The sequence below is a fragment of the Canis lupus genome, chromosome 7 (assembly GCF_011100685.1).
Source record: "Canis lupus familiaris isolate Mischka breed German Shepherd chromosome 7, alternate assembly UU_Cfam_GSD_1.0, whole genome shotgun sequence".
Classification (NCBI taxonomy): Eukaryota; Metazoa; Chordata; class Mammalia; order Carnivora; family Canidae; genus Canis; species Canis lupus.
In genome coordinates this window covers 11054571-11068053 of record NC_049228.1, presented here as the reverse complement: position 1 = coordinate 11068053, position 13483 = coordinate 11054571, and the positions used below count along the sequence as shown (strand labels likewise).

The 13483-nt window shown below is 35.5% G+C and overlaps 1 protein-coding gene across 9 annotated transcripts in view; it reads right to left on the bottom strand.

The window, feature by feature from the left end:
* Positions 1–13483, bottom strand: part of RPS6KC1 (ribosomal protein S6 kinase C1) — a 177422-nt gene that overhangs the window by 115934 nt on the left and 48005 nt on the right. For 8 of the 9 annotated variants that reach the window (XM_038542113.1, XM_038542116.1, XM_038542124.1 and 5 more), the window contains one exon: positions 10569–10662. The exons of the other annotated variant lie outside the window; for it this stretch is intronic. In XM_038542113.1, the coding sequence (XP_038398041.1) occupies positions 10569–10662 (94 nt within the window). The remainder of the gene's footprint in view (positions 1–10568; positions 10663–13483) is intronic. 9 annotated transcript variants of the gene reach the window in all.

Below are 13483 nucleotides of genomic sequence, written 5' to 3'. Positions count from 1 at the left end.
GTGTGCTTTTAGATAATCATCCATATCTGGAAAATGTATGCCATTTAGTTGTGTTTTTTTTTTAAAAGGACTAAATTTTTAGAAATCTTTGTTTCAATCTCTTCTACATGTTTTTGGAGAGAGGTTTGGTCTATATTTGCCTCTTAGTTTTCTGACAGAAAATTAATAAATAGGTGGTATTGAAATATTGAGCAATGAAAATTCTTTCTCCCATTTCATAGAACTGACTTCATGGTAAATGAGCATGAGGTCTTGGGACCTCCCTTTACCTTCTTTAAATAATTGAGAACCTCAAAAAACTTTTGTTTTTGTGGATTATACCTGTAAAATTTACCACTCTTAATAATTAGACTAAAATTTTTTAAACACTGAAGTCCATTACATATTAATATCATTTTTTTTAAAGATTTTATCCATTTGACACATGCAGACAGAGTGCATAAACAGGGGGAGTTGCAGGCAGAGAGCAAGGGAAAAGCAGACTCATCGCTGAGCACGGAGCCCGATGCAGGACTCAATCCCAGACCCCAGGACCATGATCAGAGACAAAGGTAGATGCTCAACCGACTGAGCCACTCAGGCACTCCATTAATATAATTTTTATTAAAAATAACTACTTTCTTGGGGTGCCTGCATGGCTCAGTCAGTTGAGCCTCTGCCTTTAGCTCAGGTCATGATCTCTGGGTCCTGGGATCAAGCCCCATGTTAGGCTCCCTGCTCAGCAGAGAGTTTGCTTCTCTCTCTCCCTGTGCCTCTCCTCAACCTCACCCCACCTCGTGCTCTTTCTCTCTCTCAAATGAAATAAAATCTTTTAAAAAAACAAAAAAACTATATTCTCAGAAACAAAGTATTTAGTGAGAGAAGTGACATTGTTTTACATTTTTACAAATCTTTTTAACAGAAGGTGCCTAGATTCCCACATCTGATCCTGCCCTCAATCTGTTGTCATGTTGTTCTGGTTGAAAGGTGTGAGGAGGGATGCCTGGGTGATTCAGCAGTTGACCGTTTGTCTTTGCATCATTCGTGCAAATGTCAACACAGTGAAAAAGGCAAATAATTTCCTAGACTATTATGAAGACAATTTCTGCCTTGGGGACCTCCTGAAAAGATCTCCCAGATACCCAGGGGTCGAAGACCATACTTTGAGAATTACTGATCTATATCATTCAATACGGTTGACAATAGAGTTATGTAAAAATTAAGTTTGGGAACAACTATGTGATCTGTATCACCACTGAATATTGACTTTCAAGTTTCTCAGAAAAGAAAATTATTTCTTCAGGATCATATACAAAGTCAAACTTAAAGGTAGATTAGACTACACATGCTAGATCAGGGATCAGCAAACTTTTTTTTCTGAGGGCCAGGGAATATTTCAGGCTTTGTGGGCCATATGATCTATGTCATAACTAATCAACTCTTCTATTGTAGTACAAAAGCAGCCACAGATAATATGTAAATGAATAAGTATGGCTGTGTTCCAGTAACACTTTATTTACGGATGCTGAAATTTGAATTCCATATAATTTTCACATGCCACAAAACAATATTCTCTTGAATTCTGCCAACCATTTTAAAACATAAAAACCATTCTTAGCTAGTAGGTCATATAAAAACAGGTGGTAGGTCGGATTTGGCCCACAGGCCATAGTTTGTCAACCCTTATTATAGACTCAAATTGCTTACTTCATATCAAATAAAATAAGTTAGGGTAAAAACATGTTACTGGCAGCTAAACTCAAATTTCAAATCAGCTTCAGACACTACTTTGGCACCCTGTCAACATATCCTGTTTTCAGGGTTTTTTTTTTTCAAATCCTTAGAATGTCCATAAAGAGCTCATTTCATTCCCTAAAAGCAAAAGACTTCATTAAATCCAAAATCTGAGATGAGATTCAGACCTAGTGGAAATCTTTTCAATCTCTGACATTTCAGCTATACAGACAGCTTTCAAAATCCAAATCTTTTACAGCAATCTACAAAATTATTTATCCGAGAAACATACAAACCTTATGAGATTTCTTTAAGTGATTCAAAAATATTTCATATATTTCAATGCACATTTATTTCCTTAAATGGGGGCATTATATAAGCTGGTCCATTGATATTAATAAACAAATATACAAAGTTTAAAAAAAATAAGTTCTGGTTTATACAGCTAATCAGAAAAGAAAGGAAATGTTGTTATAGATATTTTGTCTGCTCTCCAGTGTCTTGCCACTATAACCTTTACATCATCTATCACATTGTACTGTTTCATGTTTTGCCTGATTTTCCTTTCTAACAAGAACAATAATACCAAAGGGCAAAGGGGTAAAATTATGTGTACTCAGTTTCTTGGCTTTTGACCACAAAAATCTAGTGACATAGTTTTATTTCCTCTCTTACCTTTCCAATCGTATTTTGTTAGCAAGGGAAATCATGCTTAAATAAAATTAGATCAGAAGAGTAAGACTATCAAAATACCTAGAAAAAAAGTCAGATAATAAAACAAAATAATAATATTCAAATTGTTTCCTTTTCAAATTCTACCCAATTCTAAATGAAGAATCTTTCAAAGTAAGCAAAGTAAGAAAAACTAGCAGGTTAGGTGAGGAATTTTTCTGGTTCAACTAGAAGCAAAGGGAAGCAAAAAGACTTGTGATTTAATCTTTCTAGAGGACAATTTGACAATGCATATCAGATGTAAAAAACGCTAATATCTTTTACCCAGAAACTCATCAACTTATACCAAAAACAATCAGAGATATGATAAAAAAATCTATACATAAGAATATCCATCACAAAATTTAGTGAAAATTTGGAAATAACAAATTCCTAACAATAGGAGATTATGGTCCATCCCTTTGAGAAAACATTATACAGCTATTAAAAATTATATTATAGAAGAATGTTTAATGCTAAGGTATTCATTATCTATTATGCAAAACCAACAAACTGTAAAGCAGTATATGCATATACTATAATTCTAATTTTAAAACAAAAACACAGGAAAAAAGGCTAGAGAAGTATATTAAACACTGACAGTAATTTTCCCTGTATGGTGGGATTACAGGTGACTCTTACCACATTTCTTATATGTGTATGGCAAGTTCTTAAGCCTCAGTACTTGAAGGATACCAAAGCAGCAGCAAGGGCTAAAACTGGGAATTTGCTTGTAAATAAATCTATATTATATAGACAAAATTTATGAAATATAGGCCCGTATGAATCACCCAGCAGCCGGTGCCTAGGAATTCCTAACTTGAGAGAAGACCAAAATGATTATAGACAGATCTGTTTGAAGCAGACTAACCCTTGACACTTCTTCCTTACCTGTCTTCTTCCTTTAATTCTCCTCCTAAGATGCACCCTACCAGATGTGAAAAGCCTAACTATCTTATCGCAACCATACACTGCAACTAATCATCTTCCAGCACTCTCCGAAATCTTTCCCTTCTGTATTTAAGCAATTTCAAAACCCCCTTCTTCTCCATGAAGTATTCCCCAACCAACTCAAGAACACTCCCCTTTCACCACCGCAGCAATGAACCATTATTTACACACGGACTCAGTACCAGCTCTTTCATCCTATATGCTTAATACATAATAAAGTGCTAGCCCAATGTCTTGAAATCATGGACCTGTCATTCAACCTGTTTTATATGAAGCTACATATAAACATCGCATGAAGTGGAGATAAGCTTCCTAAAACCCAGAAAGAAAGGGAATAGGATACAGAGAGCAGCAAACAAGCTAGAGGTTCTCAGTTGGGCCGAGTAGGAAGAACGTTGTGGATAAGGCAGGGCAACAATTGACAATTCAGAGACTCTTTGTCAAAAGTGAAACCAACCTGAAGTCAATCCATGTTTAAAGGGGCCCTCTGGAGCCATCATGAGAGTAAAAGGTACATGCTTCACCAACACCATCAAGACAAAAACCTAAGCCTTTTTGGGAAGAGATGGGAGGGGGAAGAGTCAAAGGTTCTATGAAAGCGTTCTGCCTCCAGGTTCATATCACAGAGATTCAAGTCTCAGGGCTATTAGAGGGCCCCAGGTGACCGGTTAAAAAGCAGCTACAGACATGAGGGGTTTATATAGCATCCCAGTTCACCTACCTACCCTCACCTTCTGTGCTTTGAACTGCTCAGAGTAGGGCAGTCTAGTGAAATCTGTCTAGGACACCACCTCTGAAAGACAGGCACCAGGGGAAAAGGTTGAGTTGCTATAGAATAAATCTTTATACTATAAACTATCAGAAATCTGTATTTGAAGACCATCTGCAAAAAGAGATCAGTTTCCTTTAGAACAACAGGTGGTCTGTCATGGTCAACTATATATAAAATACATGGCCTCATTATTATTAGCTGATAGCTTTCACTGAGCACTGAGGTTCAGTCAACGAAAGGGAATTTCTACTTTTCCTAGTAGCAATGACTCATGCTTCACACACAAAGCAAAATATCTAGCCAGCAGAACAAAGGTCACCCTGAGGTAGAAGACATACATATCAATCTCCATTAAGAAACAAGCCCTTATAAATATGATTTTAGATGACTATCTAAATCTAAAACTTGATGCTAATTAAGACTCCAGTATTTGATTACCAACTTATCATTTAGAAATAACTGCTATTATGAAAAAGTACCATTCCTTTGATGTTTCACATTTTTATAATGTCCTGAGGACAAGTCTTTGCTTCACCCTTAAAAATGTTATGAAAAGAGCATCAGAATATCTACTGCATGTTTGGTGAAAAACAGAATAACCTCAGAAAACAACACATCAATCAAAATTACAACCCTAATACTGTTATCAACAACAAAGATCCCTGAGTTGGCTTCCCTTTCTACCTAATGAACTTTTTATGTTGCTACTCTCCATAATCTCCTCTGCAAATCAAACCTGCTACCCAGCACTCAAGTAGCTCATACTGAGCTTTCTATAACAAATAGGTATTCTCATTGCTTCCCTCTCCATAAAATTAAATCTCCCCTTTCAAAATATACTTGCTGCTGAATAGTTGGAGTGCTTGGACCACCTTAGGCACACGGCTTTACTTCTCTGAAATTCCAATTTTTAATTGTAGAGTAAGGGATTTATCTATATCATTCTTTCTACTCTAAAACACTTTCCGGGATCCCTGGGTGGCGCAGCAGTTTAGCGCCTGCCTTTGGCCCAGGGCGCGATCCTGGAGACCCAGGATCGAATCCCACGTCGGGCTCCCGGTGCATGGAGCCTGCTTCTCCCTCTGCCTATGTCTCTGCCTCTCTCTCTCTCTCTATCTCTGTGTGACTATCATAAATAAATAAAAATAAAAAAAAAACAAAAACAAAAACAAAAAAATAAAAATAAATAAAACACTTTCCATGACATATTATGATTTTTTTATTCCCCCCCAGCCCTAAAATCCTAATACACAACATTATCCTCAATAGCCCTAGGGTTTTTAAGAGTCAATATTTATAATTTGTATCATTTGTTTTACATGCACACTTAGAATGACACATTCTCATTTGTGTTTATCTTGAGAATAATGATCCGTTCCTTTTTCCCTATTTAAGCTCCCTCACCAAATAAAATTCAACTAATAAGGGACAATGAATAACAGTTAAGTAGATAAGCACTTAAGAGAAAAAAGAACTTCAAAGTGAATAAGCCTTCTCTCATAATATAGGAGGGCCTAAAATAATCAGAGTAACTAGATTTAGAGTTCTCATGGTGCCACCTAGTGGACATTCACATTAAATTCTACTTTAAATTTAAATGACTTTTAATTAGGCTTTCTAGATTTTGTCATTTTACACTACTCCATGTAGTGGGTAGACTTTAAGTTCGTCTGAAAAATAGATTTAGGCTATTAAGTAGCCAATCTACTGAAGAATATTCCTTTTTTAAATGATCCCAATTCAAAGCATCAACTTTAAATCAACTAAACAAAAATAATACAAATAACAAAAAAAATCATAATTATGAAATGGTACATTGATACAGATGATTTTCTTCAAACTTAAATAACTATACACCCTTCCAATTAGTCTCCCCTAAGAGTTTAAAACTCATCAACATTATTCAATTTAATACAGTTTAACTCTAATCTTCATGCTTTAACGAATTCCCCCATCAAATAAAAACACAAATCTTGAACTGAAGGCGATTTTAGAGATCCTTTACACAGACCAGCAATAGATGCTATTATCAAAATGTACATTTCATTTACTCTAAAATGGCTACTTCAAGACAACTTAATAGATCCTTTCTTGTGTCTACAATTGCCACAAGTGAGCCCCATGGAGCTCTTAATCCACAATTTACTACCAAAAAAAAAAAAAAGTAGATCTGGCTATTCCAGGAGACATTTAAGAACATTCGCTCTTAAGATCTACATACAAGAAGCTGATCTCTCAATTTGTATTTGTGGTTATGATCACCTAATTATTTTCTCTTGTTTGCTGCATACACCTGGAAAATGTCCCTCCCATAACTGCAAAGGAAGTCAAGCAACGTATTAGGAAGAGGAAATGACACAGGTTACCAGATGAGAGTCTACCAACATCAAAGGCTCCAATATAAAGGCCAGCATGGCAGTAAAGCAACTACATCCTTCAAACAGGCCAACAGATGAGAGAAACATGTCAAGAAGCTCAATTCCCATGCACCATTTTGGCCAGATTTCCACAAATGTCATAGTAACTTCATAGCTAAGTTTAATCAAATGAAAAGATGCAAGTTTAAAAAGGAAATAAGATGTTAACAATCAAGTCAATCTTCTTTCATCTTTAAAAATATATGTAGTTTAATTTCTCCGGACAAAGGAGATAAAGAGTGACCACTTCATTTTAAAAACATAAAACAATATTAACTTTTTTATCTAAAAACCTACTGAATAATTTTATAATTTTCAATTTCATATTAGATAAAATATATTTACCAGTTAATTACCAAATTATTGGTTTTATGAAACCTTAAAGGAGTTTTCTCTATCCCACTATCAAATAATGATAATTAAAAAAAAAAAAAAAAACATTAATCCAGCTCTTTATGTTTTCCTCAGAAAACTTTCCTTCAAGGTAAATTAAGACCTGTTGATTGCATTTTTATGGTACTAATAAAAATAATGATCATTTAGCCTCTACATCTGTTCTCTGAGAGGTGATATACTTGCCATGTCATTCTAACTACTGAAGGACCTTGAAACAGCAGACTATATATTAAGATTTGCCCCTCTGGCTCATTGCACTGGCAAACTAAATCACAAGTATGAAAAATGAATACACCTTTGAAACATCATTTAAAATACTGCACTCAGAGGAGTTGTTATAGAGTGAATCACTTCCTCACATTTTGGCTCTAAATCCAAACCACAAGCACTTGCCACCACAATCCCTCTACAACCCTCCATTTCACTGTGTACCTGTGGGGCTTGGCCGGCTGCCAGCTTTTCTGCTCTTTTGCTAGGAGAGGCCCTCTCCCTTTGCTATCTCAGGGGCTTGCAGACCTTTTGGTAGGAAAGTGTATCTTCCACTTCCCCAGTATGCCAGACAATCTCATGATATTTAAAAGTCATTTCCCCTCTCAAAAAACAATGAATTTGCAAGCTGACACTGTGATCTGTATTAGTCAACAAGGTGTCTTTCAGCAGGATTAATTAGTCAGGCAAAAAGGCTTTTAAAGGGAGGGAGTAAAAAACATAACCATTAACAGCTTTTCTAGTTCCACATTTTGCATTCTTCATGGATCACAGCATGTTCCAGAGATGGTAATGCAGTTAGAAAACTGAACTATGCGCTGAAAGGATAAAATGTCAGTATTACTTTTAGGTAGCATAAGTCTTTTCTAGGTTTTTTTTTTTTTTTTAAGATTTTATTTATTAATTCATGAGACACAGAGAGAGAGAGGCAGAGACACAGGCAGAGGGTAAAGCAGGCAGAGGGAGAAGCAGGCTCCATGCACGGAGCCCGACATGGGACTCGATCCCAGGTCCCCAGGATCACACCCCAGGCTGAAGGCGGCGCTAAACCGCTGAGCCACCCAGGCTGTCCTTTTCTGGGGTTTTTAACAAAAAAAAAGTTGCCCCCAATTTCTCTCATAAAAGCATATTCCTAAAAGATAAATCCTTCCAAGGAAAATGCATCTTTTGGAAACTTCAAAGGTAAACCCTGGAACAACTGCTTTAGGTAGGGAGGCCCATACCATCCCACTGTGCCAGAGGCAGCCCCGGTCTTGCTATACTTATTAAAGCATCCTCTTTACTTCTCAGAAGTGTGAGATCCAGTTTGGACAATAAATTACAAACTCATCCTAGTTTTAGGTAATATCTTTTCTTTTTTTTACCACATTTTTACCCTGAACAGCTTTCCAGATTCTAGAACACTATCCGAAGAAAACACATTCCTAATAATAATGCTCCTCCCCTTCTTTTCCAGATGATAACAAAAGACCTCTGTATCATTCCATTCGTGATGACCTAACACTAAAATAGGTTCTCAGACATACATCTCCTACCATAGCTGATTCACACCTAGTTAAAAAGGCTTATTGGGCAGTCCGGGTGGCTCAGTGGTTTAGCGCTGCCTTCAGCTCAGGGTGTGATCCTGGAGACCCAGGATCGAATCCCACATCGGGCTCCCTGCATGGAGCCTGCTTCTCTCTCTGCCTGTGTCTCTGCCTCTCTCTCTCTGTCTTTCATGAATAAATAAATAAAATATTTTTAAAAAATAAAGAAAGAATAAAAAGGCTTATTGATATCAAAAGAATATAACCATTCCCAAGTCATGCAACCTTATATTCCTATAACAAAACACAAAAGAAGAGGAATTAAGAAGCATTCTACAATTTCCAAGAACTGTACTCTTCACTGAACACTCTCCTACAAATCTTTCTAACTCATTTGTCCATTATTGGATGTCACCAAATTAGCACATTTACAGGCAAAAGATACCCTTCCCCTCCTTTCTCAGGAAAAGAGTATCTCGGAGGTATTGGCCAGATCAGATTATCCCAAATAAAGTTACCTTCCAAGGAAACTGGCTCTAGAAACAATCACATTGGGATCCCAAGCAGGGACCAGATTTTCCAAAGCCTGGCAAGGATCTGCAGATCAAAACAGGTTATAGGGAACAGGTACTTTTCCCCCCAAGACAAAATGGATTGTAAACTAAAATTACTGTCAGCAATGTTTTTTATGACCTTGGCTGATTCAGTATGGAGCCAAAGGTATTGAGGACCTAATGGAAACCCCTGGGCCTGAGGTTCCCATACATTACGCAAAACACTAGGTATAAATGAATGGACTTTGTTTTTAAGTCAATGGGAGCCACCACAAAAAAAAAAAAAAAAAAAAAAAAAAAACCATGAAGAGCCAATCATGTCTCAATGCAGTGGCAACAAAAGAGAAATAAATTTTATGAGACTGACATGCTACCTACTGTGCTAACAAGGCACCTGGAAACAAATTTTAAATGCTTCAGCCTACACAATGGATGGGAACTTGCTGCTCCTACCAAATTAAGATGGGAACTTACTGCAATAAACCTATATCAATGTGTCTGCTGATATATAATATCACTGAAATGAGATTATGGCCTCCATATTAAGCATCCTCCTCTACCATAACCTATAATCCTCGAAGAAGATCAAGAAATATCTAGTCTATGATTTTACTTTTATATAAGCCTCCTCAAATAAATCTAATTACCTATTTTTAAAAACTCTCCCTCCCTGTCTCCAAATCTCTTTTTCTTAATTCCAAAATCTTCCCTGCAAGAAAACTAGCTAAGGAAATTTAAAGAATAAAATGTATGGATTTTAACTCTTCATAAAAATTCAAGGATGGCTCAACTAGAGAATAAAACAAGAGATTAAGCACCTTTTAATTAAAATGATTAAAATTTCAAAAATTGCACTGGTTTAGATTCACATTATTATAAAACATACTAAAAACACTAAAACTGCTTAGGTTTATTCTTTCTCGGAACATGACTAAATTTTTAAAACCAGTTTTGAGGGGATCCCTGGGTGGCTCAGCGGTTTAGCGCCTGCCTTTGGCCCAAGGCGCAATCCTGGAGTCCCGAGATCGAGTCCCGCTTCGGGCTCCCAGCATGGAGCCTGCTTCTCCCTCCTCCTGTGTCTCTGCCTCTCTCTCTCTCTCTCTCTATGTCTATCATGAATAAATAAATAAATAAATCTTTTTAAAAATTAAAAATAAAAAAAAAATAAAACCAGTTTTGAAATTGTCTAAAAGTCAGACGCTACTAAATAAATTTTAGCAAAATATTCTTAACACCAGACAATACAAATTGTGAACATTCATTGTACCACATTTCACTAAATCCAATATGCTGTTAATTGTAGGATAAATCATTACTTTATATTTCACTAAGAAAGAAAAAAGGCTGTCAATTAAATGTAAGATATCATCGACCCAATATCACTTGCTCAGTATCAGTGATATTGAAGGAAAAATAGTATCTTAGAATTGGTGAAATACTCTCAAATTCCTATAGCCATCTATTCTTTTGCAATTCAAATATGATTTATAGTTTTCTGCAATCAAAATCATGAAATGAAAAAAATATCAAAATATCATACCTTCTGTACTACACTCAGGAAAGCTATCAACGAGGGAATCAGAATAAGCTTCAGCAGGACCAATCAATTCAGAACCATCATTAATTATTCCACCCTAAAAAGAGGAGAGTAATTGTGTTTCATTGTTAATAAGAGTATTTTTAAAATGAGTAATAAATGAACAATAGTTATCTCAACTTTACGTAAGGATTACAGAAACTATTCATCTGTTAAACTAGATAATAACTGCTTTAAAAAATCAATAGGAATATCAGTATTGTTCATCAATTTTTACAAATGTACCACACCAATACAAAGTATTAACAATAGGGGAATCTCTGTGAAGGGGAAAGGGGTATATAGAAAAGGACTATACTTTCTTCTTCTTCTTTTTTTTTTTTTTTTTTTTTTGGAGTTTTAGTTATTTATTTGAGGGAGAGAGGGCACACACATACAGGGGAAGAGGCAGAGGGAGAAAAAAACTTAAACAGACTCTGAGCTGAGTGTGGGGCCCAATATGGAGCTTGAGCTCATCACCCTGAGATCAGGACCTAATAAGCCAAAATCAAGAGTCAGAAGCTTAGCCAACTGCATCACCCAGGCATGCCTGAAAGCACTCTACCTTTATTTTTTAGCACTATACTTTTTGCACAATTTTTCTGTAAACTAAATTGCTGTAAAAAAAATCTTTAATTAAAATCTATTTTAATATATTAAAATTCAAAGAAATATTATAATATCGTATGGCTTTTTATAAAAGTATATTTTTTAAAACTCTATAAAAAATACTCAAACACAAGAAAAATGAAACATCCACCAACTAAAAACCATTATTCAGCATCCTTAGTGACTGGTCATTCGAATTAGTAATAAATATTGGGACTCCATTAGAAGCCATTTAATTTTATCAAATTAAAAACTACAATATGGGACACCTGGGTGGCTCAGTGGTTTAGCGCCTGCCTTCAGTCCAGGGCATGATCCTGGAGTCCCGGGATCAAGTCCCACATTGGGCTCCCTGCATGGAGCCTGCTTCTCCCTCTACCTATGTCTCTGCCTCTCTCTTTCTGTGTCTCTCATGAATAAATAAATAAAAATCTTTTTTAAATAAATAAAAATTTAAAAATAAAATAAAAACTACAATATATCACACAGTACCTCAGTGATTCCAGAAGTACCTTAAATTTGAAAATCATTTAGACATAATAATGTATATAAAACTAAAATTAAACAAATTTAAGATATTTGTATTATTTAATAAATACAAAATGGATTTTTCCATATGACCATTATTTTAATTCTGTATTTAGGTTTGCAAATTAAACTATTAAAAAACTGTTTTCTTCCCCCCCCCCCCCCCAAAAAAAAAACTGTTTTCTCTTATTCTATGTGCAACTAGAGAATCTTACTCCATGTGCAGCTAGAGAATGTACTTAGCAGGTAAGCAGTGGTGGTGTGATTTTGTGCTGTGGTTTTGTAGACAGTTCCAATCACAGGTATAAAGGCTTATAATCCTTAAATAATTATAACTAATTAAAAAATAGCTTTCCTGCTCCTTAACATCTTTCCTTCTACCTTCCACCAATAGTTCCATGCCCCCAAACACTCCTATCGGGATAGCAAAACCTAAGAGAAACATAAGACCTCTATTTCCTCTCTTCTTCAGCACAAAGAATTCAACACCTCTCTTTACATAACCAAAATTCTCCCTTCCCGCTTATCTTTAAGAGAAATTAGAAATGGTCCCTCTCAAATTACCAACTTTTACTTCCAAGAGTGTTAAGTGAACTAAAACTTTAAAACAATTATTCTCTTTAGAGGCAAGAATTTATATGACTTAGTTCTATTTGTTTATTAAAATATTCAAATCACAGTTTATATCTGAATTTTTCTCCAAAACATTAGTCTCTACTTCAGACTAAGCCATCCAAACCAAATCTTAAAAAATCTGCAAATATCTCAAGAATTTTAATAGACAAAGCTGATTTTATTTACAATCTTACTTAACAGAAAGTGCCCTTCAACTACTATCTCTTCGACCACCAGGTGTGTAAGTTTAAGTTACTTATCTATGAAATGAAAACATTATCTATAACTCAAGTTGTTAGGACTACAAGATTTCATACACATAAAGTACTTAGAACAACATAAACACTCAATAAATTTTTGTTAATATTAGCTGATACAAGATCTGTTTATCAGATTAAAAAAATACTAAAGAATGCAAAAAACATTTAGCTCAGAATTCCAGAGAAATTATATTTACCTAATTTAACAAACAATATTATACAAAGTAAATAATAAAGAGTAAATCTTTAATTAAACAAAATAATAAAAACTGTTCCATAGGAACTCAAGGGAAGTAGTGGGAAAATAAGCCACAATTCTATTTTAATCTCTACATTAAATCTCTAGATTAGTTGCTATTTTGATCTCTGGACCAAAAACAGTAACCATTTGGTGTTCTTCATTACACAGTAGACAGAAACTCTTATTATACAGCATCTAAGTTTTTTTGTTAATGAAATGTCAATCTGGGGAGTGATGGAGTTCAGGTATGATGGAATAAGTAGATTAGCAAATGCTCTCCCCAAAAGGCAATGATGTAACTAGAGAAAAACGTCAGGATGACCATTTGAGGGCTCTGGAAATTGACCAATAGCCTGGGGTTGCTCCCACCTTCGTCCCAGCTGGGTTGCCATGGTAATTATACAAGGGCAAGACAAGTCTTGAAATTCAGCGGGTTCACTTGCAGAGGAGGCTGGCATGATTTGTATTGAAGCAGAGAAAAAAAGTCCTTACCAAACAGTAATATCAGTAATAGTAATAATCTCAGTGCCAAAGCACAGTGGCTCAGCAAAACATGAAGTTGCAGCAAGCGAAGAACCAGCATATTAGCCAGACATTTCGCAGGGAGATACAGGAAATACACAGCC